A 27,591-nucleotide genomic window follows, 5' to 3' on the forward strand; every position below is an offset into this window, starting at 1 on the left:
CGTTTTTCCGATTCCCACCACGTGCTTCCAATTATGTCACTCGAGAACATTAAACAGAGCCCTGCCATTCCCACGAAAACGAATTCCACGGGGAATCTTTAATTCACCTGTCTAGGATCAATCGTGTCCTGGGAATAACGATCGACGGCAACTGTCGCGATCCTCCTAGACGCTTCCGCTCCGTTCATCTTCACGGCCGGAACGAGGATCTATGTATCGTCGGCGATCCCTCTCTCGAGGATCGGGTAAGAGAAAGAGAAAGAGGAGACGAGAGGACGGAGGGCTTAAGTGTAGCGTGGAGGTGGCGCCAGGCCCCTCCTTCTAATAAAAGCCGCTCACTAAGCTCCGTTACACAGACAGTCACAGAAAACCCGACGAGAGCAGGAGCCGCCGAGAGCTCCTTTTGGGTCCTCTTTTTCCGAAGTGGTTTCGAAAAAGTTAATCGAGTGACGGATTTGATAAACGGTGTGTGGTGAGTTCCCGGACCAAGGAAAACAGACCCGCGAGTGTCCCAGTGACACGGGAAGATCGGGACACACGTGGCTTCCGGTGACCAGTGGGGAAACTGTCGACCACCCTTTAGAAAAATTTCGAAATATTGCAACAGCTGTCCAAAAAGATTTTGTTTTTAAGAACAGTTTTGGATAAAAGTTGAATCGACTGCACAGGGAAAATCGGTTGAGGGTTTTGGATTGACATGTTAATGATGGTTTGCGAAATAAATTTTACCTGAATGGAACTGGGAAGTTCTTTCCTAGGATCTTTTAAATAATCGTAATGTGTTAAATTATTTATTTTGGTTGTTCGATTATTTGTGCATCATTTTAGTGGCTATGTAAAACATTCGATGAGATGACGATCATCGATGACATTTCAATTGATATGGATTTCTATGTATCCACGATTATAGCAAACAGGTTACATGTCAAGTTCAATATTCTATCATTCTTTTCTCAAAATGGTGCGGGTGCTAGTCCGTGAAAATATATTTGCCGATGAATGTGTTAAAAGCAGCACACCTTTTCAATATTGATATTATTGGAAACAAATTCTTAACTGTTTACGAGTCAGAATTTCCTCTTTGATTTATCGTACGCGTACTATGTTGCTACGGTTTTAACATTACTAATCATATTTCTACGGAAAATAATGTCTTGTCATTTTCAACATCAATGGTTCCAGTCGTAAAAATGTTTCGCTCGCAAGATCTTTCTTACAAAGAATTTCTTTCTAATGCAACTTTTAATGAAGTTTCATTTTTAAAAAGCTCATAAAACTACAATGAACGTTTAAAAAGTGATTTAAAAGGTATGCTAATCGGAGCAGACTACCGTAAACTCTCAAAGACCCGCGTACAGAATAATATCGAGTAAAGTATGCATTTTTAAATGAAGTGAAACGTGTTAAAATGACCTCCGGTGATGGAATTTTTACCGGCGAGTTACCAAGGACCCTGGAAACGAGTTTTTCGGAGGTTGGCCGGTCGTTTCCCACGTGCAAACGTGTCTGCACATGCTCCTCGAGTTCCTCTTCGTCGCCAGTGTTGTTCGCATGAGCCAAGATTCTCAGTGAAAATGATCGGTGTAGTGGTTCTCGGCCAGGAACGACGAGCTCGAGGAGAAAATCGAAACTCGCGTGACGATCTCGTGCCCGAGGAAAATCCGTTTCTTTTCCGTCACACCTATTGACACCTGGACACCCTTCCGAGGACGCACGTGTCCATTTCCTTAGTCGACCATTGTTCGTTGCGTCGTCATCGGTACCGAAATAGCGACCGATCCTTTTTCTGCTTCCCTCTGGGAGAAAGGTTTGACAGCTGCGACGGTCCTCTCCTTTCTCCGTTGGATATGAAAAGTGTAGCTAATTTTCTGCCGCTGTCGCTGCATGACCTCGAAAGTAACTCGCGATAGTTTTCGGTCGGTTACCGCGGTTAGTATCTCTCTGGAAAGCTTGAGAAAATCCTCTCGCCACACGGGGGAGGAGTTATATCCAGTTAAGTGACATCTTGCTCTTTTTTTTCGTCCTCCATGCATCTTAAGCGACGGATGTCCGTTATTTGTAGCCCGATTTTCGCAGCCGGTGAAGCGCGATTAATTGTAATTGCTAATGGCCGACCTCCAGCAGACGATCTTGCACCATCGACGGATAGGGGACGCACGTGGTGAATCTACATCGGCTATGGCTGTGTCGCCACCATTGTATTCCTTCTACTGCAATTATAGACCCGTTTCGGCAGTCGACCGTTCTGCAATACCACTTGAATTTCTAGCTCGGTCTGTGCAGTGCGACAGGAAAACTAATACGATGTCCACAATCGTTCGGGGTTCATTGAATATTTAGCAGCCGAGGGAAAATCGCAATCACTTAATCAATTCATGATGTTTGGAAAAATTCTATCCTCTAGAATTACCTTCTGTAGCCATGTAGAATTATTAGAATGTGATAGTAAAATATCATATATAGAATTTATTGATATAGATCAAATCTTCCTTAACTCTAAGGCAATAAATTAATAGCATTCTTAGTTCAACTAACGTTCAGCTAATTTCAACGGAGCTTAACTTCCGGAACACGGATAAAATTAATTTATAAGACATCCAATCTATTCTTCAAGGAATCAGTTAAATAAATTCTTAGCTAGATTGATTACATGATCCTTTCTGTTTGCAAGACAACAGAATTCTTACTTCAAAAAGCTCTTTCCAAAAAGTGTCAAGGCTGAATGTAAATGAAATTACTCTAAAAAAAATTCTCTTTACTTTCAAGACAAAGCAACAGCCTTGAAAATTCTTGACCGACGATCTCTGAGCCGGACACGGATGAAAAAGTCTCAAACAGGAAATCCCCGAGGGGAGTACAGATTGAACAGATCTAAAACTCGATTTCTGAGAGATTACTTTTTTAACCGGAATTTTCAAATATTTCAAAGCGTAGTTCTTCTGAAGTTTCGCAGACGTAATAGATAATGAAGGGTAATGATCAGGTCGATAGTATTAAAGCGGCAGTTCATCGTTCGCGGAGAATCTTCGGTGTACAAGATGCCAGCGGCATTCTTGACTTTCATTCGGTCGAAAGTGATAGTTTCGAACGTATCCATGCTCGAGAAAGGAGAGCCATTGCACGATCCCCTCCTGAAGAACGCCGCAGCTCCCTCGCACTCTTGTCTTTGTCTCCGGGATCCTTCTGACCGGTTTCCGGTCCATCCTGAAGCATAGTAACACACAGGAACCGTACCTTTCTCTTCCTCGACCCTTTTCAAATTCCCTCACCGACGAACAGACACTGACTCTATTGTCTCTCTTGCAGATACTCTCTTCGAGGCAACATGAAGACCACGTTCATCATCCTGGCAGCGCTCTGCGTGGCTCTGGTCAGCTCACATCCGTTTGAACAAGATCGCCTTCGATCCGAGGTAAGAGGATAGATGGATGCCTTCGTTCGATCAAGATCTAGTCGAATTTATCCAGTCGATTTTATCCAGTCGATTTTATCCAGTCGATTTTATCCAGTCGATTTTATTCGGTTGAATCGATTTTGTTTTCGACTGCTGCCTCTTTCCATTATTTGCAGTTTCTAAAATTAGCGAAATTAAAATTGCACGTGGAGTTCGGAATTGGGACATGTGCGAACCGACCAACAATCGAACGCGTGCGTTTTTGTTCTGGAGTTAGGCTTTTGTCGTTGACAAAAGTGTATTGTAGCCTCTGACCGCAGCACGTGTCGTTTATTACTGTACGGTCTTCAAGTTTTATGCTCGTTTTGACCTAGAAACAGTGTTGCTTCTCAGTTGAGGGAGTTATCGTAATCTTACGCAGTTACGTTTTCCTGAGAGTTCATATTTTTCTTGCGACACCGCAGGTGTCAGATCGATCAGCGTAGCTCACTTTAGACTTCTCATTTGGTGTTTCCGTAGATAATGGTTATTCGTATCGAATCATTGATTCACTCGCTTGCATACTATGTAATTATCAATTGAAATCCTACCAGTGCTACGTTAATTCGTACAAGAAAAAACAAGCTAATCGTTCGAACTGCTTGGTACATTCATTGATAAATATTGCTTTAGAAAGTGAAAAAGAATGTTTAATCTGCGCTCGACGGATTTCCTGGAAATTGTATAAGTTATTCATGTACAAACTTCTCCATTCGCCCTGTCATATTAAAATCCAAAAATAGCCAGATGTAATGAAAAGCATGCTACAAATCACTGAACCATAATCTCGAGTGGGATCATTTTATCACAATACAAAACTATTTAGAGATGGTAAAATGCATTCGGCGAATTCTTAAAGCGCAATCTAGAGCTGAATCTTTTTCAAACTTCGTCGAGGAGCCTTGTCCAATTTGTCCAACAATCGTTTCATCTTAAAAAAAGAGAAACATTAGTGCTACCAATTAATTCCGAATAACAAATGGAAACCAATCTAGTAACATATCTCGAGGAACATCGCTCTAAGCACCCTGCTAATAAACCACAAATTCTAAATGAGGTGTGCTACACTTGCTCATTTTCTATAGCCGCAAATAGTTTCTACAATTTCTACGGTCCATTCTCTCAATTCTCTATACACTACTATTGTCCCTCAGCTTGTAGGCAATAATTCAAACAACTCGTGCCTCGTAAACAATTCGTGCCTCGCGGTTCGATTTTATAGTCGCCGACTGTCATCAACTATAAAAAAAACAGCAAACCGCGAAGCACGTATGATCGTATTTTGTCTTCACAAATTGTCCATATTCATTTACAAGCTGGCGGACGATTGAAAAGCATTTACTGTATTTCAACTTCTTCTAAATTAAAACGTATGCATACAATATCCTAGATGAATCTCTTGTTCAACAAGATTGATTCACTCGGGAGCAGAATATTGCGTAACGATCCCGTTACGATCGCTTTCTCTATGTCACTGGGCCGTTATTATCGAAATATCTGATATCGCCGATTAGGAGAACCCCGAAATCGGAGAAAGTGCGGTTGGACGATCGCGAAATTTGCTGTCATGGGACCACCCGTTAATTACCAGTGGAAAGAAGAAGAATCGGTTGCGAAAGTTCTCGCAAGACGGCTAAAATGGTCGTCGATCGTTGGACCGAGGCGAATTGATCGATTCGATGATCGGAAACGATGTCTCGCTTCCGATTTCTTTCACTCGGAACGAGTGGCTACGCCATCGCGGCCGCAGGAAACTCGCGGCTATTCTTACCATTTCTTCTCTTTTATTCTACAGAACCTCGATCGAGGTCTCCAAATACGCCAACACGACTGTTTAATGTACGTTTTATGACGGCGACCGTGTTTCCTGCTTGATGACAAGCGTTTGCTTTCAGCCTGGCTTATCCAATCGTCTCGCGAATTCGGCGAATCATTGAGTCATAGACGACCTTCCTGCGAGATCATCAATGGAAGTGTTTATAAAATACCCACGATATATTGTGACTGCACTTAGCTGGCTTAAAGGAAAATTGTTCCTCCACAAACATGCGTTTTTTTGTGTCAATACATAATTCATTGTAAAAAATACACGCATAATAAAGGTACCTTTATTATGCAGTTACTATGTTCTGCACTAAACTCAGATCCTTTTTATTATGAACAGAAATCTCCAGTCTAATAACATTAATTAGATTAAAATTTTTAATTACGATTAATCAGAGTGTGTCTATTCAAACAGATGTAATTGCTCAGTAGATTCTGTAAATGGTCGACTTATTAAAAATTTGTTTATTCGTAGGTATTTTTTGTTTTCTTACTTACATATAATTAATGTTTTATAAGTCTTTAAGAGAGGACATTAAAAACAAGCAATCACAGGAAATAGATGTGACATATTTGCGCATCCTGTCCGCACTAAATATTCGTATCTTTAAAAATGCATAAAAATTTTAGCAAAGCGGAGGAAACGACATTTTCGGTGTTAACTGTTCTCGAAGCAGACATTGTAGCCGATTTTCTTGGCAAACAAATCTGTTTTCAATAGTTCTATACGGAATCTTTGAACACGTAACTTTCTTAATATCGGAGATAATTATAAGAAAAAACTGTTTCAACAGAAGTAAGAGGAATGTCGTTCCAGAGTCACAGTTTGGAAACTTTCTCGCGGTCGTAAATGATTCATGACGCCAGCTCACCCCGTGGGCCACGATTGCATCCATTGTATCGCCGATTAGTCGGTTAACGAGCACTACCAATCGCGTGCGACCGGCTAATCGACCGACGAATTAACTGTATAACGTTGCGTAAAGCGGAAGGTCATCCGCGGAACCGTAGGCGCGTCACGCACGAAAGTTTCGCGGTTACAGAACGGGAAGGTTTGTTTTTCTCTTTTTCTTTCTTGTCATAGTGGGAAAAGGTTAGGCAAGAGTGGCCTGGCCAGGCATAGCCCGTCGTTTCACGACCGATGAAATACACGGTCCAACGAAAAGACGGTACGGTCGTGCCGGCTGGCTCTCTTCTTCGGCCCCGACACTTTCACTGGCCGCGAACACTCGCTTCAGCTACACCGGACACTTTCTTCGCTCGATCGATGCCCAATGGAAAGCGCGTGCGTGAGCGTACACGCGTGTTCCAACCTCTCTCTGATCTGTGATTCTCGGGGCACTCCGTGGACGGCAGTGGTTCCCAAGCTTCCTATTCTTGAACTCCTTTCATCGCCATTTTTCTTCATTGCTGAAACCAGATATTCTATTTTCTATTTTTGAAGCAGTTTCGTGCGATTTTGGGATCACTTAAATCAGCAATACCTCATGTCGGGAATTTGTACAATCTTTCTCACTTTCTGGATCGAGACGAAATATTTTATATTCTAGGAGTTATTTCATCTTTCTGCTATTAAATTGCTCCTCTTAGGCTCCTGACGAAAGGACAATCACAATTTTATCCCAATTATTCTTCTATACTTCATTTATGAGGTAGTTCTCTTTTCGTATGATTTTAGGGAAATTCTAACTCGAGAATTCATCCAAAAACTTACTTTCCCGAGGATTCATCCTTTCATATTTTCCATGTTTGTAAATATAAGAAACTTGCAAATACTTAGAGTCGTATGACAACCATCAAGAATTAGTTTCGACTGCGCCCGCCGTGCCATAGTCGTCGGAGACTTCAACGCGTGGGCACGGTGCCACGGTATCCTGAGAGACTTCGATGCACGATCAAGCGCATCTTCACCCTCCGATCTCGATCGCGCTTACTCTGTCCATTAATCACCGCCATAAATCGTCCTGCCTGATCAACGATGCACGGAGAAAGGTTTTCGCAAACTAGTCGCCTCTCGAAAGCGCTTAGAAACGTTTCCGGTATCATCCGTAACAGACTGGTTACCGTAGGATCGATTATTCGAAAGTCCCGATGTACGATGGGATAATTTCACCGGCGATGGAAACACAACGAATCGAAAAGAGACTGCTAGCATAACTGTAACACACATGCCTGAAGGTATCGTAACAGCTGGTCGAACGTGATTTCAGGGAAAGTGAACCATGCTAACCGGGTTGAGCAAGACGATGAAAGGTCCAAGACCGTTCTGCGCTACAATTAATTCGCCGAAGGTTCTGCGCGCGTTTTTCGTTCGGTTCTTAATTGCAACGCGGGCTTAATCAACTCTCACGCCGCCCGAGCAAATAACGTAACAATCCATAGTCCATTATAGTAAACTGTAGCGGCACTAATGCGGTGCTCGTCTAATAATACGCAATCCTGACGTTTAACTCGGTAACTTCGTTCGAGTTATTGTTGTGTACGCAACGGTGCAGTTTCGCCGTTTCGCCGTTTCGCGGGACGGATTTCCCGTTGCCATAAGCTTTCGTCTTCGAGCACGTGTTCTCGTGATAGTTACGCATAATTCGAAAATTGCCGCTCGTAAATCGGCGAACGGAGCCGCGGGGATTATGCAACGCCGTTCGGTTAACACGTCTCGCGTACACTTTCAACGAGGTTCCGGCTAACGAGGCACGAGCACTTCCTCGTTGCCGACTAGACGAAACTTAAATTCCTCCTCGATCGATCACTATGAAATTTGCATACCTCGAGAGGGTGCAGAATTCTACCGACTCGAGAAGGTACAGAACTCTATTAACTCGCAAGAGTCAAGATTCTGGAGAATCTGTTCGAAGTGGAAAAGCAGATTGCAGGGACAAAGGGAAACTGTTTTCAGGCACTCGATCGGCTGATGGTCGTCGAAGCCGACAACGAGGCCGCGCTAAGGAGCAAAAGGACAATCGGTATCCTGCGGGAACTCTTCCCCGATATCTCTCAGGTGAGCCACTGCTGAACCATCACGCAGTGAAATCCTGCTCACGACCAGGATCATTAGAGCCCCGCTACCTTATGGATCCCATAGCCATTCATAAACACGGTGGTTGAACAGCTTAAACAGTGGTTTATGCGATCGTCAGTTGTATGTGTTTACGATACCGCGCGCGTTTTAGATATTTGGGAAAGAATCTTTGCATAATACGTGTAGTTAATATTGCAAAATGTAGTTGTGCCACAAAATCGACTGTCCACTTCAAATTCGAGAAAATAATGATGTTCTTGAATAAAAAAGTAAATTCTAGAGATCTATTTCATCACACAATTATTTTGATTATTTGGACCCTGGAGAAAATATTTCTTATATCTTCGCAATCGTGGATAAAATAACTTCGACTCACTTTGAAAGATACCAATGGTTTAAAATATACTCTGCTTCGTATTTGCTTATATCTTTTATCAAACACTTCAGGATCTTTTCAAATTTGTCCGATGAATTACTTAATGTTCTAAAAATATTCCGACTCTGTTTCTCTATCTCAAATATTTAAGTACAGCGAGTCGTAAACTTTTCCAACTGGCGGTACGCATTAGCTGACACCGAAAACTGACAGTTCCGTCTAGGATCCTCGATCCTTCGTAAATCCCGCGTTGTCGGTCGATCCAATTAACCGCAAGAGGACTGTGGGCGTCCTCTAGATTGTATCGCGGAGGGAAACCCGTAAACAAATTGGTAGATTAATTAACGCTGGCATTTGCAGACAATCGGAACAAGTTCGTTGTTCCTTGGAAATTCGTAGTTTAAGCGGAAACGGTGTATAGAGATTCCGCCTGATACTGCTTCCAGCTAGAGATTCAGTCGATTAATGAGTATGAATGAGCCTCCGAGTTAGCGTGCACAAAATACAGAAACGTTCCGATGGCCGAGGAGAAATTGTTCACACCGAATTGGCATTCTTCCCAAGAAAGCTGCGCGTTCGATACGAATTGCATTCGGGATTTATACCTCGTTGCGTATCTGGCTTGCACAAACGATAATAATAATAATAATTCGACGTTATCGTACGCACAAGTAATCTGTACACTGACGTCCGTTCGGACGCTTACGGTTTCTCTGTAAAATCTGAAACATACGGTTAGCTTTAATATCGCATCGATTACGATGTGATGTCAGGATTTCCGGCAGGAAATTGAAACAAATTGTTCTAATTGTTAGATTTACATGGTTCTAGTAATGCGACAATCACTTGTATACTGCAACATAGTTTTGCATGAAATTCCAAAGAGCTGTACAGAAATTGGATACTATACATGTATCGATGTTCAATTTGTATAGTGTCACAAATAAGACTTGTCCAATCCGGCTATAGCAAAATCGTACAGTCTAGTCAATGTAATATCAACTAGCTGCTCTTTGATAATCACTTCACTGAAATGTAAAGCAGCAAAATTTGTGTGGCCAACTCAATATCGACAAGTAAACGAAAAACATTGTATCTCAGTTAAAGAATGAGTTTTGAGTACACCTGACACGATAAATTTAAAAATACTATTCATTTTTATGAATCAGTTTTAGTTTGCAGATTTCAAAAAGTATGATTATTGCATTATTTTAGAATAAGTTTTGCTTGACACAAATGTTCAATGCATAGTTTACACGCATCATGAGGCAAACACTACACCTTATCTTGATTTTCAATTCGATTATTAAAGAAATCAAATTCTTGTTCTTAAATTTTCTTTCGCAGCTTATTCGCTACAAATGTAGTAAACTGTATCGAAGCTACTTACAACGTAACGTAGAAACTAGAGCTGATGCGTGATACAAGTGAATGATAAGCGTTACGTAGTTCGCATCTTACAAATCCATTCATGTAACATTAATAATCATAAAGAGGTTGTATCGAGACCCAAAGACAGACGTCGGTGCACGGTTGCTGTGCACGATTGAGGACAAATCTCGACCAAAAACAACCGGGCAGAACAATCTTTGAACACATGATCCTTGCATCGATCGTTCGTCGTTCATTTCTTGGGCCTCCTGGCACTATCTGGGTCATCTAGATTCCATCGAACAACCTTCTTTCACGAAGGCTGACAACGAAGTAACTCATTGCCAGTCCCACGAAAATCTACCCGAGTGTCAGAAGCACCGGCGGTTCATTGAACAAAGCGGAGAACACGACGAACCGATAGAGAACCGACAATCCTCCATACATCCTCAGCCTTGAGAAGAGACGAACCGTACTCAGTCGGCGCTGCAGGTTCCTAGCCAGCTAAAGGCTGTTGTTTTCTAGATGATCGAAAACAAGGTGAACGCGATAGTAGCTGAGGTGATTCGCGTGTTCGGGCCGACGTTGCTGCGGAATTTCCTCGGGAATAACCAGCCGTCCGGCGGCGGTGGGACCGGGTCGAGCGACGGATCGACGGTGACCGTCTCGTCGCCTTTCGGAGACGACGACGACGACGAGGACTCCGGGTTCAGATCGACCAGCTCGAACGGCTCTAAGGTCTCGATCGCGTTGCCGACCTTCCCGCCGGACGAGGACGAGGACAACGAGACGCGGAACGACTCGTCGACCACCGAACCGAGCACCGTTACCACGACCGCCGCCAACGCTGATGTCAGCCCGCTGGCGTGACCTTGTCGCGGCCAGCTCGGTAAAACGTTGGAGGTCAATGAACCCGATCGGGAGTTACGGACTGACGAGGATAGTCACCGCACAATCGGGACTGTTGCGGCAGCTAGACTCTCCTGTTTTACCAACCACTTCTTCTTCTTCTTCTTCTTCTATTGTCTGCTAACTCCTCTGCCTTTTTTGTCTATTTATTGTGTTTTATCTCTCGTGCATCCACGTTGTCTTTCTTTGTCTTGTCTCGCTGTGTGTACACTCTCATTATCGTTTCGACAGGAGACTTTTGTCGAGCTGACAGTTTCCTTCGTCGATCATCGAACTCCGAAGCACTTCTCGCTTTCGATTCATTTCAAGCTTCAGTGAAGATGATCTTTCACTGAGACCGCGGTCGGTCTCAGAACGATGGAGGACGTCGATGACCTTTGCTGCGAACCAGACGTCGACGACTTCCAGCTTTCTCATTGATCATTGATTCTCTGTCCCTCATTCTTTGACTTATTTCGTTGGCTTCTTCTTTTGTGCGTTCGACGATCCATCAGTTATCTGTTTATCGTTACGATCGACATTCGAAACATCGTTGAGTCGAAAGTATTCGCACGGGGCTACGACGGGAGATGGATACTTTTGAATTTGGACTGATCGATGAGCGAAACTTGCCATCGATTGGGCTTCAGTGATTACAATGAATACAATGTACCCATTGAAATTTGCTTTAGCAACCTTGAAGGTACCCTGACGACTCATTGCCATGAGATTCCCAATGAACTTGAATTTCAGACTTGGATTCCTGACAAACTAAGCTAAACAAAAGAGAGAAAAGAGTACGCGTGTTCGATACTTTGAACTAATGCCAAAACCACCTCGTTAAGATTTTCATTGCGTAGACATTTTAGAGTTATCAATGAAATAGTATTGAGACAGACTTTATGTGCGTTTGCAGTTAACAAGAAACGAGTTAAATTTTTTCGAAGTCGTTTCACGATCAATATGAAGCATCGAATGCATAGATAACTCCTGCTGTGTTATATTTACGCGCATTTGCAGCAATGTTAGCGCGATTCATGCCAAGGTTGAAGACGTGTTAATAGAGCAAAGCGTAACACTGTTTAGCAGAGTATACCAGCGAATCCGGAATTGGGAATCGTACGCTAATCCATTAAATTCAGTAGAGCTTCAATTTGTCAACTAATATAATTGGCGACGTGTTTCCCGATCACGAGACATCGCGAGAACACGCGTCGCATGCACCATCTAATCCGCGTGTTCCGCTCGATCGCCATCGAATCGTAGAAACGCTCGAACACGTTTTGCGAGCGTTGTCTCGTCAAATTGCAAGTGGAAACCACTTGCTATGAATGCGGAGCAAATTGCGAATTGATTGCTCCTCGAGGTGCTTGCACGAAGACGTCGTAAATCGTGGTACAAATTTAGGGAGAAACTCCAACGTTCGCAGCGAGAACAGATACGAACAGGAAAGTAACACAAAGACTTCGTTTTCTACAAAAGTGATAATATGGTCCAATAAAATTGAATTTCACTTTCTGCGTTAATTATAACTGTACGTGAATAGGCATTACGTTAGTCTTACTTGATAGCCAGAAGAAAATGTGCAATATGGTATCTGCTAGGAGTCGATGAAAGTTACGAACTTTCAGTATTCATACATCTTGACCTTTCAATATTAATTACACTGAATGAATTTATCTGATTTCATAAAATGTTCAAGCTGACTGATTGCACATTGTTAAAATTGCTTGGCAGTCAAAGCGTTGAAACGGAAAGGTGTAGATTTCGAAGTCGTAGACAATTTCGTTCTTAATTGGAACCTGGAAGTTCTTGATTTGTACCATGGTGTTCATATGACGGTCTTCGAAAGGAAACATTTTTGCTGGCGATCGAACGGTAGTGATTTGGCAAGTGGTTCGAGGAGATCGATCGTGGAACTTCTGTTCGCAGGACGTAAACCAGGAGGCGGAGGACAGAGCGAACGAGGTGGTGGCAGAGTCGCAGAACAATGAGGTCAAAGTACAATTCGCGGACGAACAGCCTAGCGACGCGGCGCCGTTGACGCCGTTGGACGAGGTGGAAACTGAAGACGACGAGAACAGGAACAAGAGGTACCTGAACTTCGGATTCGGCGGGTCTGGCAATTCCGGCAGCGGAGCTGGCTCCGGCAACTTCCTCTTCGATATAATCAGGGTGAGTTTTCCGTGACCGTGGAAAACCCTCGAATTCCAAGTGTTGACGAAGATTGAGTGAACAGTGGGGAAACTTTTTTCAAAATTTACAGACAAACGCGATAAGAAAAAAATGGCACGAATAGGAATCAAACAAGTTGTGTTGCCATTTGTGTAATTTCATACTTGAAACAGAAATAATTCCAAAATTTCTGTTTGACCCTGAAACCTTCCCAACTCAGCTCCGTAGAGAGTCCATCCAACTAGTTTCTAGTCATTTATATATTTTTTGGAGGCCTACGATTTTTATGTATACAAAATTGATCTACGTTGCAACAAAGCAGTGCATGTTCCTAGTTTCACAATTTCACGTTTTATATTTGAATCTTATAAAAAGAATCTCCGTGCTTGAGCCTAGCTTCTGCCAATAAACCGATTTACAGTTTATAATTTTTTTCAGTCGACTGACGCAGTTCAATCTTTAATCTGACATTGTTAAAAAAAAATGTTTCATACATTCATGAATAAGTCCGAGTTTCTAACGTGGCAGAAACGTCGTTGGCCCAGTACATAGTTCACACTCGCATCTGTCCCCTCATCTTGCGAAATGGAAAGGGAAGCGAACGATAGTGAAACTGCAACAAAGATCGCTGCCATGCGACTAGACCGGTAGATTGTTTAATATTCAAGTAAGAGGTTGGCAAAGCGACTACAAGGGCGCTTACTCTAGACACCGGTGAAAGTCTTGGACCAAATTTCCAAGGTGTGTCTATTGCTTCCAAGGTTCTTGACCTAGCCACGGCCCGACCTCGCAGACAATTACTGACCACCGAAGCGACAATTTTAATTTCCCTATTAGGCAACTGGACAGGTGTACGCGTAATGCCACGTTATCGAAGGCTTAGAATCTTCCATCAGCTGCTAGTAAGATTGCTTTCGCAATAAACATTTAATTTTCTAGTCTGAAAACTCTTGGGTATGCGGAGTCGTCGAGTTGTCTGACAATTTGTTCCACTTTCGACGACAGACGACACTCTTAATTGCCATCGGATTAATGATGGTAACAACGGGAGAGTCACCCTAGAAAGTAATCAGGACAACGCGGAACGCGTTTGGAGTCCAGTTTCCACAATATTAACGCGAAGATTATTGAGAAATTTCTCTTGTTTTGTTCAGTGAACGGGTTGACCGGATAAAGTGCACAGGATTCATTGTCCGCGAACGTTAAGTGCAGCTGCACGGCCAGTCGATGCAGTTGACTAGTCGATTCGACTCCAAACTGGTCCATGGATGCCTTCCTTTTATGGAGTCAGAAATCTACCGCGCGTTTTCTTAACGTCACTGGTCTCGATGATTCGTTCTCCTCTCTAAATCTTCCATGCACTCGATTTCATTCAATGAATCTCTACAGAATTCATAAATGACGTTTCTAAATTACAACTACCAACTTTCATGCAATTATCTGAATACGTAATTCATCCCGACTTTATCCTCCAATTTCTTGGGTATGCAACGATTTACCTGTCGACATTGAATTGATACAAGTGTAATACTAATTGTCTTGGTTCAGAGATGTCATAGAAAAATTAAACCAGCTTTCAATCCCATATACAACTTTTTATATCCACCTTTCCATGATTGGTGTGGTATTTTTATAATTTATCAAGGTGTATAGAATGGTTTTCCAAAAGAATTCGTAGTTATTATTTATATTCTTGATGTTTATAGTTTAGAATTTAAACAAAATACAGCATATATGCACTGGTACATTTTATAATAGTTTTTAACGATACAAAACTACATCTGTAATAATGATTAGAAACCAGTACACTCGGGAAGCTTCTTTCCTTTCCAAATTTGATTAAATTTTAATCAAATCCTGGGTTAAAAAGAATAACGATGCTACCGATCCTGATAGAGAATATTCATCTCGTCTCAGAATAAATATATCCGAAACATTGTGAATTCACAATCTTTGGATCCACCACTTTTCACTCAAGAAACAACATCGCAGCAAATAATCCTCTGCTGAAAGAGGCCGTTGAATCGCATCTCTTTAAGGGATATAGCATAAGCGAGTAGGATGCGAAAGAGGATCCAGCTGAAGAGACATGGTAGTGTCAATCCACTAAAGACTTTCAGCCGCTTTTCAGGGGACCGTTTTCAGACTGGACGGGGGCGAGCAGCGACCTCTAACCCGAACCGAACAAATGTCAATGACAAAGCAAAACACACACTCAGTCAGGCCTACAACCGGAGGAGCGGATCAGTAAACGAAAGTTCTCGTCTCTGTTCTCGTTTAGCAAGCGGCCGACGGGGCGGCAAGAGCGGCGGGCACGGTGTACCGCGTGGTGGCAGGTACGCAGAGCCTAGGGCTCGGCTTAAGCGCCTCCCGGGACTTGGGCCCGGCTCCCCAAGATGCCGCCCCTGCTGCCGCTCCAGCTGGTTCCTCGGCCACCACGGGATCTTCGAGCAACAACGCGTCAGGAGCCGGCAACCTACCACCGGTACGCCAATCCTTCCGAGCAGAGCCGAACGGACACTGCCGACTGCACTTATCTCCTGGTGAACGGGACCGGAAGAGACTCCTCTGATCCTGCGGTCCTCGGCGCAGACTCTCTTCTACAGCCGATGATCGCTGGGATCGGGTCTCGATCCGGATCTTCGTTTATTCTGGCTTCTTTCACTCTCTCTCTCTCTCTCTCTCTCTCTGTCTCTCTATTTCTCTCTCTCTTTTTACTTTTCTTCTGTCTTTCTCTCATAGTTTCTGCTTCCTTTCACTGACACATAGTCTTCCGGTTGCGAACACTTCTTTCGACGTCCTTTCCTGCAAGTGTTTGATCAAGGTTAAGCATCCGTAGCGTCGTCTGTAAAGTTGCCCAGGAAGGGTGGAAATTAGTTTGCCTTTGCTTTCAAAGACCACACGTAGGATTCAGAACAAAAATATTTTATTGTCGCGTGCTGGGCACAGCTTCTCGTTCTAGCGTCGCGCAAGAGGGTTGGAGAAGCGTTAAACGATTATGCAAAATTAATACGTCTTTCTCTTTAAATCTGCGACAATTTTTCTTAAAAAGCGCAGCTCGTGTTTGCTTTTGAGGTCAATTACAATTTTTCTGGGTAGTATTTGATCAAGATTATACTTGGTCCTGGGGTTGGTACAGTGTTTCCCTCGTAGCGTCGCATCAAGAAAGTTTTAATCGAAGGATTTAATAAATTTATTGTTTATTTAAATTCACCTCTTTTCTTGGACTTTGTACAGCGTCCCTCCCTATCGTCGCGTAAGGTAGTGGATGTTACGGAGTCGTCAAAATCACTTTTCACTTGCAATCAGTAATTATGTTCATACAGGATGTCTTAAAATTGTGTTACTTCTGGGAAATGAGGGGTTTTTGAGATTATTTAAAGTTACATTTTCCTTAACGAGAATGTAAATCGCGGCTTTGTTTACGAGTTAATAAAAAAATTCGTTAACGTTTTTTTCGTTAATAACTCGTAAACACGGCTGCTGATTATATTTACGCTAAGAAAGAAAGTTACTTGGAATAACCTTAGGCACCTCTCATTTCCCGGAAGTAACATAATTATGGAACACCCTGTATAAGCCAAAAGATCACGCGGATAATATGAGACAATGGAAGCGTAATTGAATGCGACGCTATGCAGGAGTTACCAGTTTGTTTCCTCGAAATGAAGTTATTCGCATTAAACAAACCATGGGCGTCATCTCGAGTAGCTCGATACCACCGGTGTGCGGAGCATTAACAGCTGCACTCGGTTGTGTTTGATTTGCACGTCGTCTTCCTCGCACATGATTGTCACCTCGCACGTCCTTACATTTACATTTCCTCCTTCCGTTTGTTTAACTACGGCCCACGCGGACACGACGTCTTCCTCTGTTTCTCTATGTTTCTCGTTGCCTGATATCCCCGTTTTTATCTTCTCTTTGTGCATTGTTATTCATCTTTCTTCTTCATGTTCTGTTTGTTCTCCTTCGCTTTAATTGTGCATGGACTGCGCGCCAGGTTCTCTACGCTTTAATGGTCTTTGAATGCGAGTTCGTTGAAGGAACTCTTGAACAACTCTGTGAAACAAATGAAATGATTGCAGGAGAGCTTGGCGCGGGGTTACTGCGGCGTCTAAGTTCTTGATTCCGTGGTCCTAGTGTGCGCCAGGTTTCGTGATCCAGTGTTTTGTCACTAATCTGCCTTCGCGTGTTCTTGACGAGTCACTGAAGAGTCACTGTTAAAGCTATCTATTCGTTGTTAGAATAGAATAATTCCAAGAAACAGAATTAAAGCAACATGACACTGTCTCTATTGGCGCTCGTAAATATTTGCACAACAATTCACTGTTTCGTAATTTCTGCATCAGAATGAGTTCTCAGTTGTTGATGTTAATTTTATGCATACGGAAGCTTGTCGACTCACGTCCACTTTACCGAAAACAGAAATTTCTTTATTTACAAAATAAACGATCAAATAATTCACCATCATCGTTTCATGAAGAAAAACCGAATGAACTGAAACAATATATTAAAGCTTTAACTACCTTACATTTCACGCATTAATTTGCGCTATCAATGTATCAAATCTACAGCATATGTTCAGTGTACAACCCTGGATGGTACTATCGAATGCAAGTATTTCAGATCATCAATGTTTCTCAAAAGCATTCGATGATCGAGGGTTTGAAAACTTCAAGTGACAAGAACAGTGCGTAATCTTCCAGTGACCCGTCATGAAATCATGTAATACCGATCATCCATCCACTAACCGTTCAGCCGATAAAGACTAACCAGACCCCGCGACGCGACAAGTATGCAGCAGCCCCCCTAAACCAGTGTCACTGAATCCGACTCAAACCTTTTCCAATCGTTCCACCCGGCCAACGGTCCCGACGCGACACCGACAACCACCGGCTAAATGCAACCAACTTTCGGCTGACGAAGCAACTTGGACATCCCGGCCAATCCGACTCGGAAATCTCAGGGCAGCCATTGATCGATTGCCGATTCTCTCGTTGTTGTGATCTCGTACTCGTCCATTGCACCGTATTTCTTAGCGGCGTAGCTGTGTAGTTTTGACTCGTTGCTGTTGGAACGCACCGAACGATGCCGTGCCGACGCCACGATTCGGCTCTAAACGATCTTCCGACCATCGCGAAAATTGCAATAATCTCGTTGGCATCTAAAACTTCAATCTTTCTGAGCATTTATCCTGGAGCCGAATCGTCAGCGATCGCGCAGGAAACTTTCGTAGCAAATTGACGTACGTTTGCGGCACCAGCTGTGTCAAAACCAGTCCAAGACGAGCCGATTTAGGCGAGGTAGGTATGCTAAAGCGTGCGTCATGCTGCCGTAACTTTCACAGTAATGTATCGTATCTCTGGGTCCTGGTAAATGTATATCTAGTTTTGATGCACCTGTAGGCTGTCCATACTCCGACAGTGACCCTAAGGACACGTCTGTACCCGAGTATGAACGATCGAAACCGATTCCCAATGCTATATAGTCTTCCGATATCAGTGGCAATTGTTTGAGCAAGTATGGACAGCCTAGAATTACCACGAAACAATGTCACGAGCCGAAGGAGCGCACGTAAGGATCGTAGCAGCAAGATCGATGGATCGTAGCCGCAAGTAGGATTCAGGATGTAATAGCACCGTAGTGTCGGGAGCGCTGGAGCCTGGACGTGGAGCTGCTACACACTCTGCAACACTGTTCTCTGTTTCCCGTTTTCGAAACGACCGTTACCGAGAGCAAGCGATGTAGAGCACGCGCGTTCACGGAACGGATCGATGAGACGACCGTATTTTCTCGCTCACCTGCACCTGAACGGTGTCGGCACTAACCAGAGGATTCTGATTCTTTTCAGCTGGTGGCCGGGAGCGGAAGTGCAGCCAGCGGCGGAGCAACCGTGGCCGGAAAAGTTGAAGACGCGCCCGAAGCAGTCCCAGGACCAGTTACCAGGCTCTTCGTCATCGCCAACAGGGGGATATCGAACCTTATTCAAGATCTCATCCTCGTGAGTATTTTTTTAAAACCCAGTGACAATGTTCGTATCGGTAAGTTAAAGTTTGAGATACTGCTAACCATAGTGACGATCGCAATATCATACTTTGCTAAAATTTATATTTCATTAATTTTGTTTTATTATTTATGCGCCGAATGTTCTGCGTTTTAGTTTGATTTGCCCTATTAGTTTATTTGATAATATATTTTCATTGTTATAATATTTTTGTGCTGCGTCTCTAATATTGTATTATTTTATTTAATGTGTTCATATTCGACTATTTTAAATCTACTTTTTGATTTGGAATTGTTTTTATTCCATATTTTTGCTACGTATCATATTTTTGATATTTTACTACTTTTGTATTACATTTTCAACATTCAATTATTCCTAATTTAGTCTTCTTACTGGACATGCATATTATCTTCGCTGAAGTTCCAAGTTCGATAAAGCGATTGAAATTTAATTTGGTTTCATTTAAAAATTATGAAGACTGACAATCAAACAATTGATAATACCAAACGTACTAATCGTTTCTACTACACTATTCTACTATGTTAATTCACGTACTTGTAGCATTGTTTCAAAACCATTTTCTCGCGTATTTCTATTCTATTCAGTTAGAAAATTTCTATTGTATTTCCACCCTATTGATCTTTATAGTCAAGATAATTTTTCCTTTCCTGACCTGGTTCTTCTAATAGCCACAATGTAAAGAGAAATTTGCACAGCCAACAGCAGGCTATTCATTATCAGCATAAATACCTTTTCAATGTCTATCGATACAACGAAAAATAAATAATCATTATTTATTTTTTCCGAAATTAAAACACGGTAACACTGATCTACAAACACTGGACTGTACGCATTTTGTGATCTATCAGTGTTTTTGAAAAGAATTTTTAAAAAATCAATTTAAGCAAAAAAAGTAACAAAATCGTAATTATTTTGTTCGAATGATTTGACAAACCAATGATTTTCTTTAATTGTAAAGTGGTAGGTCAATTACGCAACCAAATTTGAAATCAGCGTGCCAAGGTCTACAGAGATAGATTTTACATAGATTTTTACATAGATTTTCCAGATTAAAAAATATTCGGGCTGCATTCTCTCTATTTCTCGCTTTTTCTATAATATTTCAACTTAAACCTAAAAAAATCGTCGTTTTATCTCGTTTCTATCGAAAGTTCATTAATTTCGACACAATTTCGTCACTTTGCCCCACTGTGCGGCAGCCAACAGTTACGTATTACAAAGAATTCGAGGTACTCAGAAATATATGTATAGAATTGCCATTTCGTAAACCGAGTTCTTACGAAATGCAAACAGATTCAGCGAGAACCCATGCGAAACTGTGTTACGAGTCAAATTTCGACCCGTTGGCATGGTGAACAAGTAGACCCAGAACAACAGAAGAGAAATTCAATTACTCTGATCGCCTAAAGAAACAGCTTAGATCAACAACTTGCTGATTCAAGCACGCAGGTGAAACTCTTGTCCAAAAGCGTAAAAACCGCCGGAAGGGCATACGCGGGGGTGATAGCAGCGGTCGACCGTTGCGACGACAATCCACTTTGCGTAACGATCTCGAGTGGATCGAGGACTCGATTGTTTTCAGCGCGACAGATCGCACGAATTCCGCGGCTAGAAATCGATTATGCGAACGTGGGCGACGCGGGCCACCGGAAAAAACGATCCAATCCGTTTCGTTACGACACGCCGGAAAGCGGGGACGGCGATCACTTTCCACGCAGATTTTCCGCGCGGCCGGCGTGACAGGCCAGAGACCAAAGTAGCATTAAATTAACTCGCATCATCCGAGCAGCGTAATCGCGTGATTTATAGGAATGCTTCGCTTCCATCTTTTCTCACCGCTTCCAGGATGAGCTCCGAAAACGTTCTCGTTTTTTCATTTGCATAGTCGATCTGAAAGTAAAACCGTGTTACACTGTTTGAATCATAAATCTGGCATTCATAATGGCCATTAGAACGTATGCTGCGATTTAAGATGAGAGTTGCATCTGGTCCGGGTCGAGAAGGTACGATTAATAATAGTTACGTCGACTCTATCGTAGGATTTAGGTCATCGGTTGCTCGAAGATGCAACTGAAGATGTAACTTGATTATAGTGCTGAAGATTTTGCCATTTAGACTGGTACTGAGAATGTGCAAACTTGTTCCACGTTCTGTTATAATCTAGTAGCAGAGATTGAGATTCTTTTTTACTGAAATTTGGAGGTTTCGCAATCAAATTTAGTAAAATGCCTTAATCGATTGAACTAATTTTTATTTGGCTTAGCAGACTGCGAATTTTACATAACAATAACATTTACTATCTATTAATAGAATTCAATAAAAGTGTGATTTCTAATTTAGTACTTAGTGGAAGTTGGTTTCAACAAGTTTCTATTCGATTTCTGTAAATTGCACCACGAAGAAATACATTCGCATAAACATCGACGGTCTAGAAAATTATACCGTTTGAACGTTTACAACCGTTCAGTTTTGAACGCGACTGTAACTATTGCCGATCCAATTTGCTGCAGTAAAATGGTTGTGGAGCCAGGTAGCACAGTGGAACTTTCCTAAGTGTATTAGGCGGAGCACCAACTTTGAAAGTCCTCGAGATTAAATCTACCCACTCGATATTCAATATTTCAAACCTAACCATCGAATCTCCATGAATTCGCGATATTCCTGTCCGAAGTTTCTTCTAGAACGAGCAGATCAGAAAATTTTACAACTATAGCCACGATCGGCAGGTTCAGATAAGTCTAGAAAAGCCGAGAAGATACGTCCATCGATTCGCGATAAACCGAGAAGCCGAGAAAGTGTTCGACCACGTGAATTATGCTTTTCGTCGACCTACGGTCGTCTGGAAATCGCGTTAGCGAAGGTAAAGGAATTTATAATCGCAACAGGTCGTTCAAAGTGGGGGGGAATTCGTCGCGGACCGGGAGCTAACGCGCATGGAACCGGTTAGGCGAGAGGGAACTTGACGATTTCGTCAGAAATCCGCGAAATCGGATTCAAATTCGTCGGTCGGATCGGGATTTTGCCGAAAGTCGAGCGGCCGAGTCGCGTTTGTCGTTCCAGATATATAAAACCGGCCGGATTACGCAAGCGGCCCCCGTCGGGATCGATGGAAAGCAAAAATGTAAGCGACTTTCTCTATGAAATAGCTCGTCCATTTGCCGGCTGACTTATGCAAGCATCAGCTACCTGCCACCTGGCACGCGATACTGCCAGGGGCACCACTTAGGCCAGCCTCCTCTGCCTCGAAATCTACCAAAGTCCTCGATCGATCTTTGAAATTCGACGACTTCGATACTGTTTAGATCGCACCTAAAAACTTTTAGCAACGAGTGTCCGCTACCGCCGTTATAACTTCGATATACTCGTTGAACGCGTTTGTAACATTCACTGAACAAATACAGGGCGATTCAGATTAGGTGTGCAGAGTTCTTATAAATCAAAACTGCAGGAGCGTTGATGTAAAGTAACCGCTTCCGCAATCAATTCTGGACTTAACGATTTATTAAAGCATTAGATATGAAATTCTATAAGACTATGGTCTATAAACTGGATGGGCGATTTAACGATAACTCTTTGCATTGATTTATAAATGTTTTCTTCTTTAGCTTGTTTCCTTTTTAAGTTTGCTTGTCGCTGATTCCAAACTACAATTTGGCTTTAATCAATGTCTATTAATACCGAGGATTAAAGGTAAATTACTGAAAATCAAAAGGCGTCAAATATGTAATTACTAGACCGTGTATCTTTATGTTAAAGAAAAATTTTCGAGGAAGAATGTAGAAAAGAGAAACGTAATAAAAATTAATTATTTCGTCTAATAATTTCGAAAGGTAGAAAAGAGTATAACAATATTATTAAATTCTCTTTATGTCTTCACAAATTTCATATTTCGCCTATTCACTTTTGCCATAAGCCCATAAAATCAGTGTAGTGATTACAGTACGATTTTCTAACGCACTTGCGTGTTAATTGAAAGTACACAGTACTAAAGGAAAAGGATCTTTACGTAAATGAATTCAAACAAAAATTCTTTACGTGACGTAGAACTCTGTCAGGCTTCGACTAAAATAGAGAAAGAAAAATACTTTATGTAACCGTTCTGCAGCGAGTTACGCTATACATATGTATATTCATAAATGTCTACATCCTAAGCATCGATCTCAATTTACCAGATTATTCTTTATCACTGGCGGCGCATACTAAAAGCATACTTTTTTATTTTCATAAAAGAGCCACGCAGCGATATGAATATGTAATATCTTAAAATTTACTTAGATTTCTTAGAGGTTGTTTAGCAAAAATTCCGAATAAAACGCTTATATGAGAGGCATTAATGAACCGGCTGAAAAGTGCAGGGCCTCCGAATTTGAAGTCAGGTCTAGACAATTAAATAATTAGCATCGCCGCCGCATAAGCAGTTCGGTAGCGGCTCACGCTTCGCTCTCGCGCGTACTGTGAGCTCTCAATGAAAGCGAGACCGATCGCTAAAAGGAGAACCCGCGGAATTGCGTTTCTGGTTCCGAGGGCGTTGATCGCAAAACCGTCACAACACTCGCAATTATTCCACGACACGGAACACGACGTCAACGAACGTTATCCCCACAGTGATTAACCCATTGTTCGTAATTAAATGTTCGCGATCGCTGCTCGGTTGTGACCAAGATTATTCTACGACTTTCGTTCCGACTCCGAATTTTAGTTGTTTTAAGGAAATCTGGTCGAAGAAGATAATATGAAAACTTGCTCGAAAATTTTATCGTTGATTGCTGTACTACCGGCTAAACAATTTCTGACAATCAAAGTAATTTAACTTACGACACAAAAGTTACAACTTGCTATTCATGATAATACTTATCTATTTCAACTTTTCGAATCTCGGATACTTAGTGAAATTCGGTTTATACAACTTTTTTGACATATGTGACAAAAAATATTTATGCTCACATTAATTGCAATTATCAAATGTGTCAGCGACAGAAATATTTAATGTATTTATATAAAGATCTAAAAAAATGTCCGTAATACTAAAAGGTTGGAAGAAGTAGCTGACATTTATCTTCAATGCATTATGTTCGAAATCTTGGCAACGAGAAGTCTGGCACATTGTTGTGGTGCAAAGTGATTAAAAATTATGAAAATGGAAGCAAACAAATTCGCAGATCATCTCGTATAGTACTCGCAAGCTAGGAACGCGAAGACGAGTCTCGCGCGAGCGATCGCGGACGCTAATCCCGTTCATTATGCACAACGTTCGCGCGGCAAAAGAAGCGGGCATTGGCTGGAAAGCGTTCACGCTTCGTGCATCGCGGGGAATTCCTCTCCGCTTCCTCCCGACGCCAGTGCCGATGCTGAAAATCGGTGAATTCCGTTACAGACTCCGGGTCCGAGGTAAAACGATTGCCGTCGATCGGGCCACGTCGATCGGCGATCGTTTTTCCAACCGAGGCGACGACGGTGAAACCTCGGTCGCGCGGATAAGAAGAGTCGAAAGTGGCCGGCGCTGGCGGTCTCTCTCGAAAGCGTTGCAAAATTTCTTCGCGCGGGAAACAGCAGTCTTTTTTCCTGGAAGAACAGAGAAAAACAGCCGAACATTTCTACGGAATACGAACGTGGAATACCTTTCGCTTGTTTGTGATCATCAGACCTCTCTTCGAAATCGTGGCGTTTTGCACTTCTGCTACACATTGACTGGCAAGATGCAAAATTAAACATGATTACAACGAAGAAACCCTCTAAAGCTTTGTTCTAATTGCGTGTCCTTTAGTGACAAATCTGACCGAAATCTGACCTATGATGGCGTGTTTTGTTTGCTTCTTGTCGGGTTGATCGGTTGGTTGAACAACAATGGTTTTGTCGTTGTGCGACATTTAATTAGGACATTCGTAATAACTAGTTGCGATAACGTTCTCACTTTCTAAAAATGCAAGGCAAGAGTTATTTAAAGGATGAGTTATAGTTTTGAAGGATTAATTAAGCAACATCAAGTTTAACTGAAATGAGAATGATGTTTATTATGATATTCACTTTAACTGGAGTAAATTGTGCAGAACAATGGGAAGTTTATCAAGATTACGACAAATTCTATAGCAATTTCAAATCTAAAACTGATTTCATGCCTAGAGCATCTTCCTATTTTAATCAATCTACAATAAATCCAAGACTAACGAATATTTTTTGTCTCCAGCGCTTGGCGGCAACGAGCGAACGCATCGTCAACTTCAAGGCGAGACTGATCACCTCGATCATCTAGAACTCGGTGCGGAAGGACTAGGGTGAGGAAGTGTAAAACAAGATTTAAGATGGCCTACCGTGGTAGGGCCACGTGGGAGCCATAAACCGAGCCGTGATCGTCGCAGGAACCACGGGTACGACGTTGGCAACGTGACTGACATAATCAGCGTGCTGTCCCCTTGTCCCCGAGGTCCTAAGTGTCTCGTCGATGATCGACTCGTCATCGTGATGCAAAACCTCGCGACTTCATGTTCGATATCACGCAAGACCGCGACCCTGCCTCTCGTTCTCTCCCGTCCTCGTGAACCTCTCTCCTCTTTCTATATCATCCTCCGTCCCTCAATCGTCCTCCAACGTGAAACTTTCCTCATCTTCCTTTTTCCGCACTCCACCTTCTTTCTCTCTACCCTCGTGATCCCTAGTTCTTCACAATTACACATATAGCGTTTAAATAAGCTCTGAGATTCGACGACCGCCGCAAGAATTCTCGCGTGATTGCGTCCTGTAACGTGCGTTCAGACTGTCATGAAATTATCACTCCTTAAAGTATGCCATTTGTAATTTGCAAATGGCATTTTTCACTCATCCTTGAGTTTTCTACTTGCGTGTACATAATTTCGTAGCACTACAGCTAGAGCAAATTGTTAGGTGACCTATTGTAGGTGTGGTATCCTGTACATTGTCAGTGTGAAGGATATATTTTTAAGTCAAATAGAACTTTATATTTTAAAAAATCATAAGAAAAGCTATCTTGATAATCGAATATACTTTATTCGATAAAATGAGATCGGGCATATGGTAACCGCGACTGTTCTTGACAAAATGCATTCTAGCAATCCATTTTTTCTGCATCCAACCACGAATCGGTAAATTTGGATCTTTCTGGATACTTTTGTTTACAGCGGCAAATTCGATTCCGTCCGCACAGTCCAATGATGTGTTGACCTTGTGACGTCACGATTATTCTCAAGACTAAATTCATCATAAATATCGTCAAGAGCAGTCAGATGGACAATTCAGATTGACAGTCATTCCTAATGGAAGTTCTATTGAAGCTAAAAATTGACGTTGATAGGCAAACTTATCAGATAAGAACATAATTACTGTTGAAGCAGTAGGTGTGCTGTAAGCACAAGAATTTCCCCGAGGTCACAATTCTCCAAATGTTTCGATCACTTTTCACTTTTACTGCCGTCTCAATACGTCGGTCTATTCTGCTAACGATTACCAATATTGGCAATATGTACTGATTACTTTTTAACATTGAATATGAATGTTGTTGGTCTGAACGCCGTTGAACAGAAAGTTAGGATAAACGCAAGACACATCCTGCTTTGCCGGTGCTGAAATTCGTCGGATCGCGTCAAGCCAAGAAGAAACTCGTGCGGACTTGTACATAGCTACTCCCGGAACACAACAGTGCCAAGCATTGATTGTTTTAAACCCCCTCCTTGTATTAGCAGCCCTGCCTCCTTGTCTGCAGTTTCTATAAGGGTTGCTAAGAGCGCCGACTGCGGTGCACTCGGAAATTTCGACGAATCCTGACATTCTGGAAGCATGAATCGGAAATCTGCGACCAATTGTGAGTCCCGGAAGCGTGAATCGGATATTTACGACAACTCTTAACGCCGGAATTAAATTAGAGAATTTATTGTCTCCGAACTATACGTTGTATATTTGTTTGCTGAAAACTACTTAGTTATTTGAGTGAAATTGCTAATTTTATCTTTATCATAATAATGACTCGATTGGTTTGTTAATTTCCAGCAGATACTAATGAAATTGGAATACAAGTTTTACTTGATAAGTTAATACATTGTGATAAAAATTAATTTCCAAAGCTGCAGAAAATTAATCACAGCTAGATATTGGGTCGAGAGAAGCTACACAAGTTAACAAACAATTGTCATTTTTGCCATTTTTATTTTTTATTGTGCGATAGTTAAAAAAAAAAGCGAACGAACGTGTAAGTCGAAATTATTGTACAAATTGTTTGTCGATTCTAGCGTTAAGGGTTGTACGAAAGACCCAAAAATTTTGGCGTTGTCATTAATTGTTCATCGTACTCGAGTCATGAACGAGATCATTTTCTTTTCGATTTTTCCACGTTCAGGAAAGCGCGATAAGAGAACATGCTCGTTCGGCACAGGTGTGTTGATCCTCGAATTGAACGCATAATCTATCGAACATAAATCGTCCCTGTTATTTTGTAGTGTAAATAAATAAATCTTATTGTCATAAAACGGAAC

At 42.1% G+C, this 27,591-nt stretch overlaps 1 protein-coding gene across 4 annotated transcripts; it reads left to right on the plus strand.

Annotated features, from left to right (window-relative positions):
- The first annotated feature begins 363 nt into the window (after nucleotides 1-363).
- LOC144475937 (uncharacterized) lies at nucleotides 364-27,585 on the plus strand. Of its 4 annotated transcripts, XM_078192380.1 has the most exons (7): nucleotides 364-472; nucleotides 3,307-3,412; nucleotides 8,154-8,255; nucleotides 12,844-13,086; nucleotides 15,368-15,571; nucleotides 18,938-19,087; nucleotides 25,296-27,585. In XM_078192380.1, the coding sequence occupies exons 2-7, from the start codon at nucleotides 3,326-3,328 to the stop codon at nucleotides 25,359-25,361; spliced, it is 852 nt and encodes a 283-aa protein (XP_078048506.1). In that variant the 5' UTR covers nucleotides 364-472; nucleotides 3,307-3,325; the 3' UTR covers nucleotides 25,362-27,585. The 4 variants fall into 4 exon arrangements, with proteins under 4 accessions (XP_078048506.1, XP_078048505.1, XP_078048503.1 ...); XM_078192379.1 differs by lacking the exon at nucleotides 15,368-15,571 and having other exon boundaries at nucleotides 364-502; XM_078192377.1 differs by lacking the exon at nucleotides 15,368-15,571.
- The last annotated feature ends 6 nt before the right edge of the window (nucleotides 27,586-27,591 follow it).

The sequence above is a fragment of the Augochlora pura genome, chromosome 10, assembly GCF_028453695.1.
Source record: "Augochlora pura isolate Apur16 chromosome 10, APUR_v2.2.1, whole genome shotgun sequence".
Classification (NCBI taxonomy): domain Eukaryota; kingdom Metazoa; phylum Arthropoda; class Insecta; order Hymenoptera; family Halictidae; genus Augochlora; species Augochlora pura.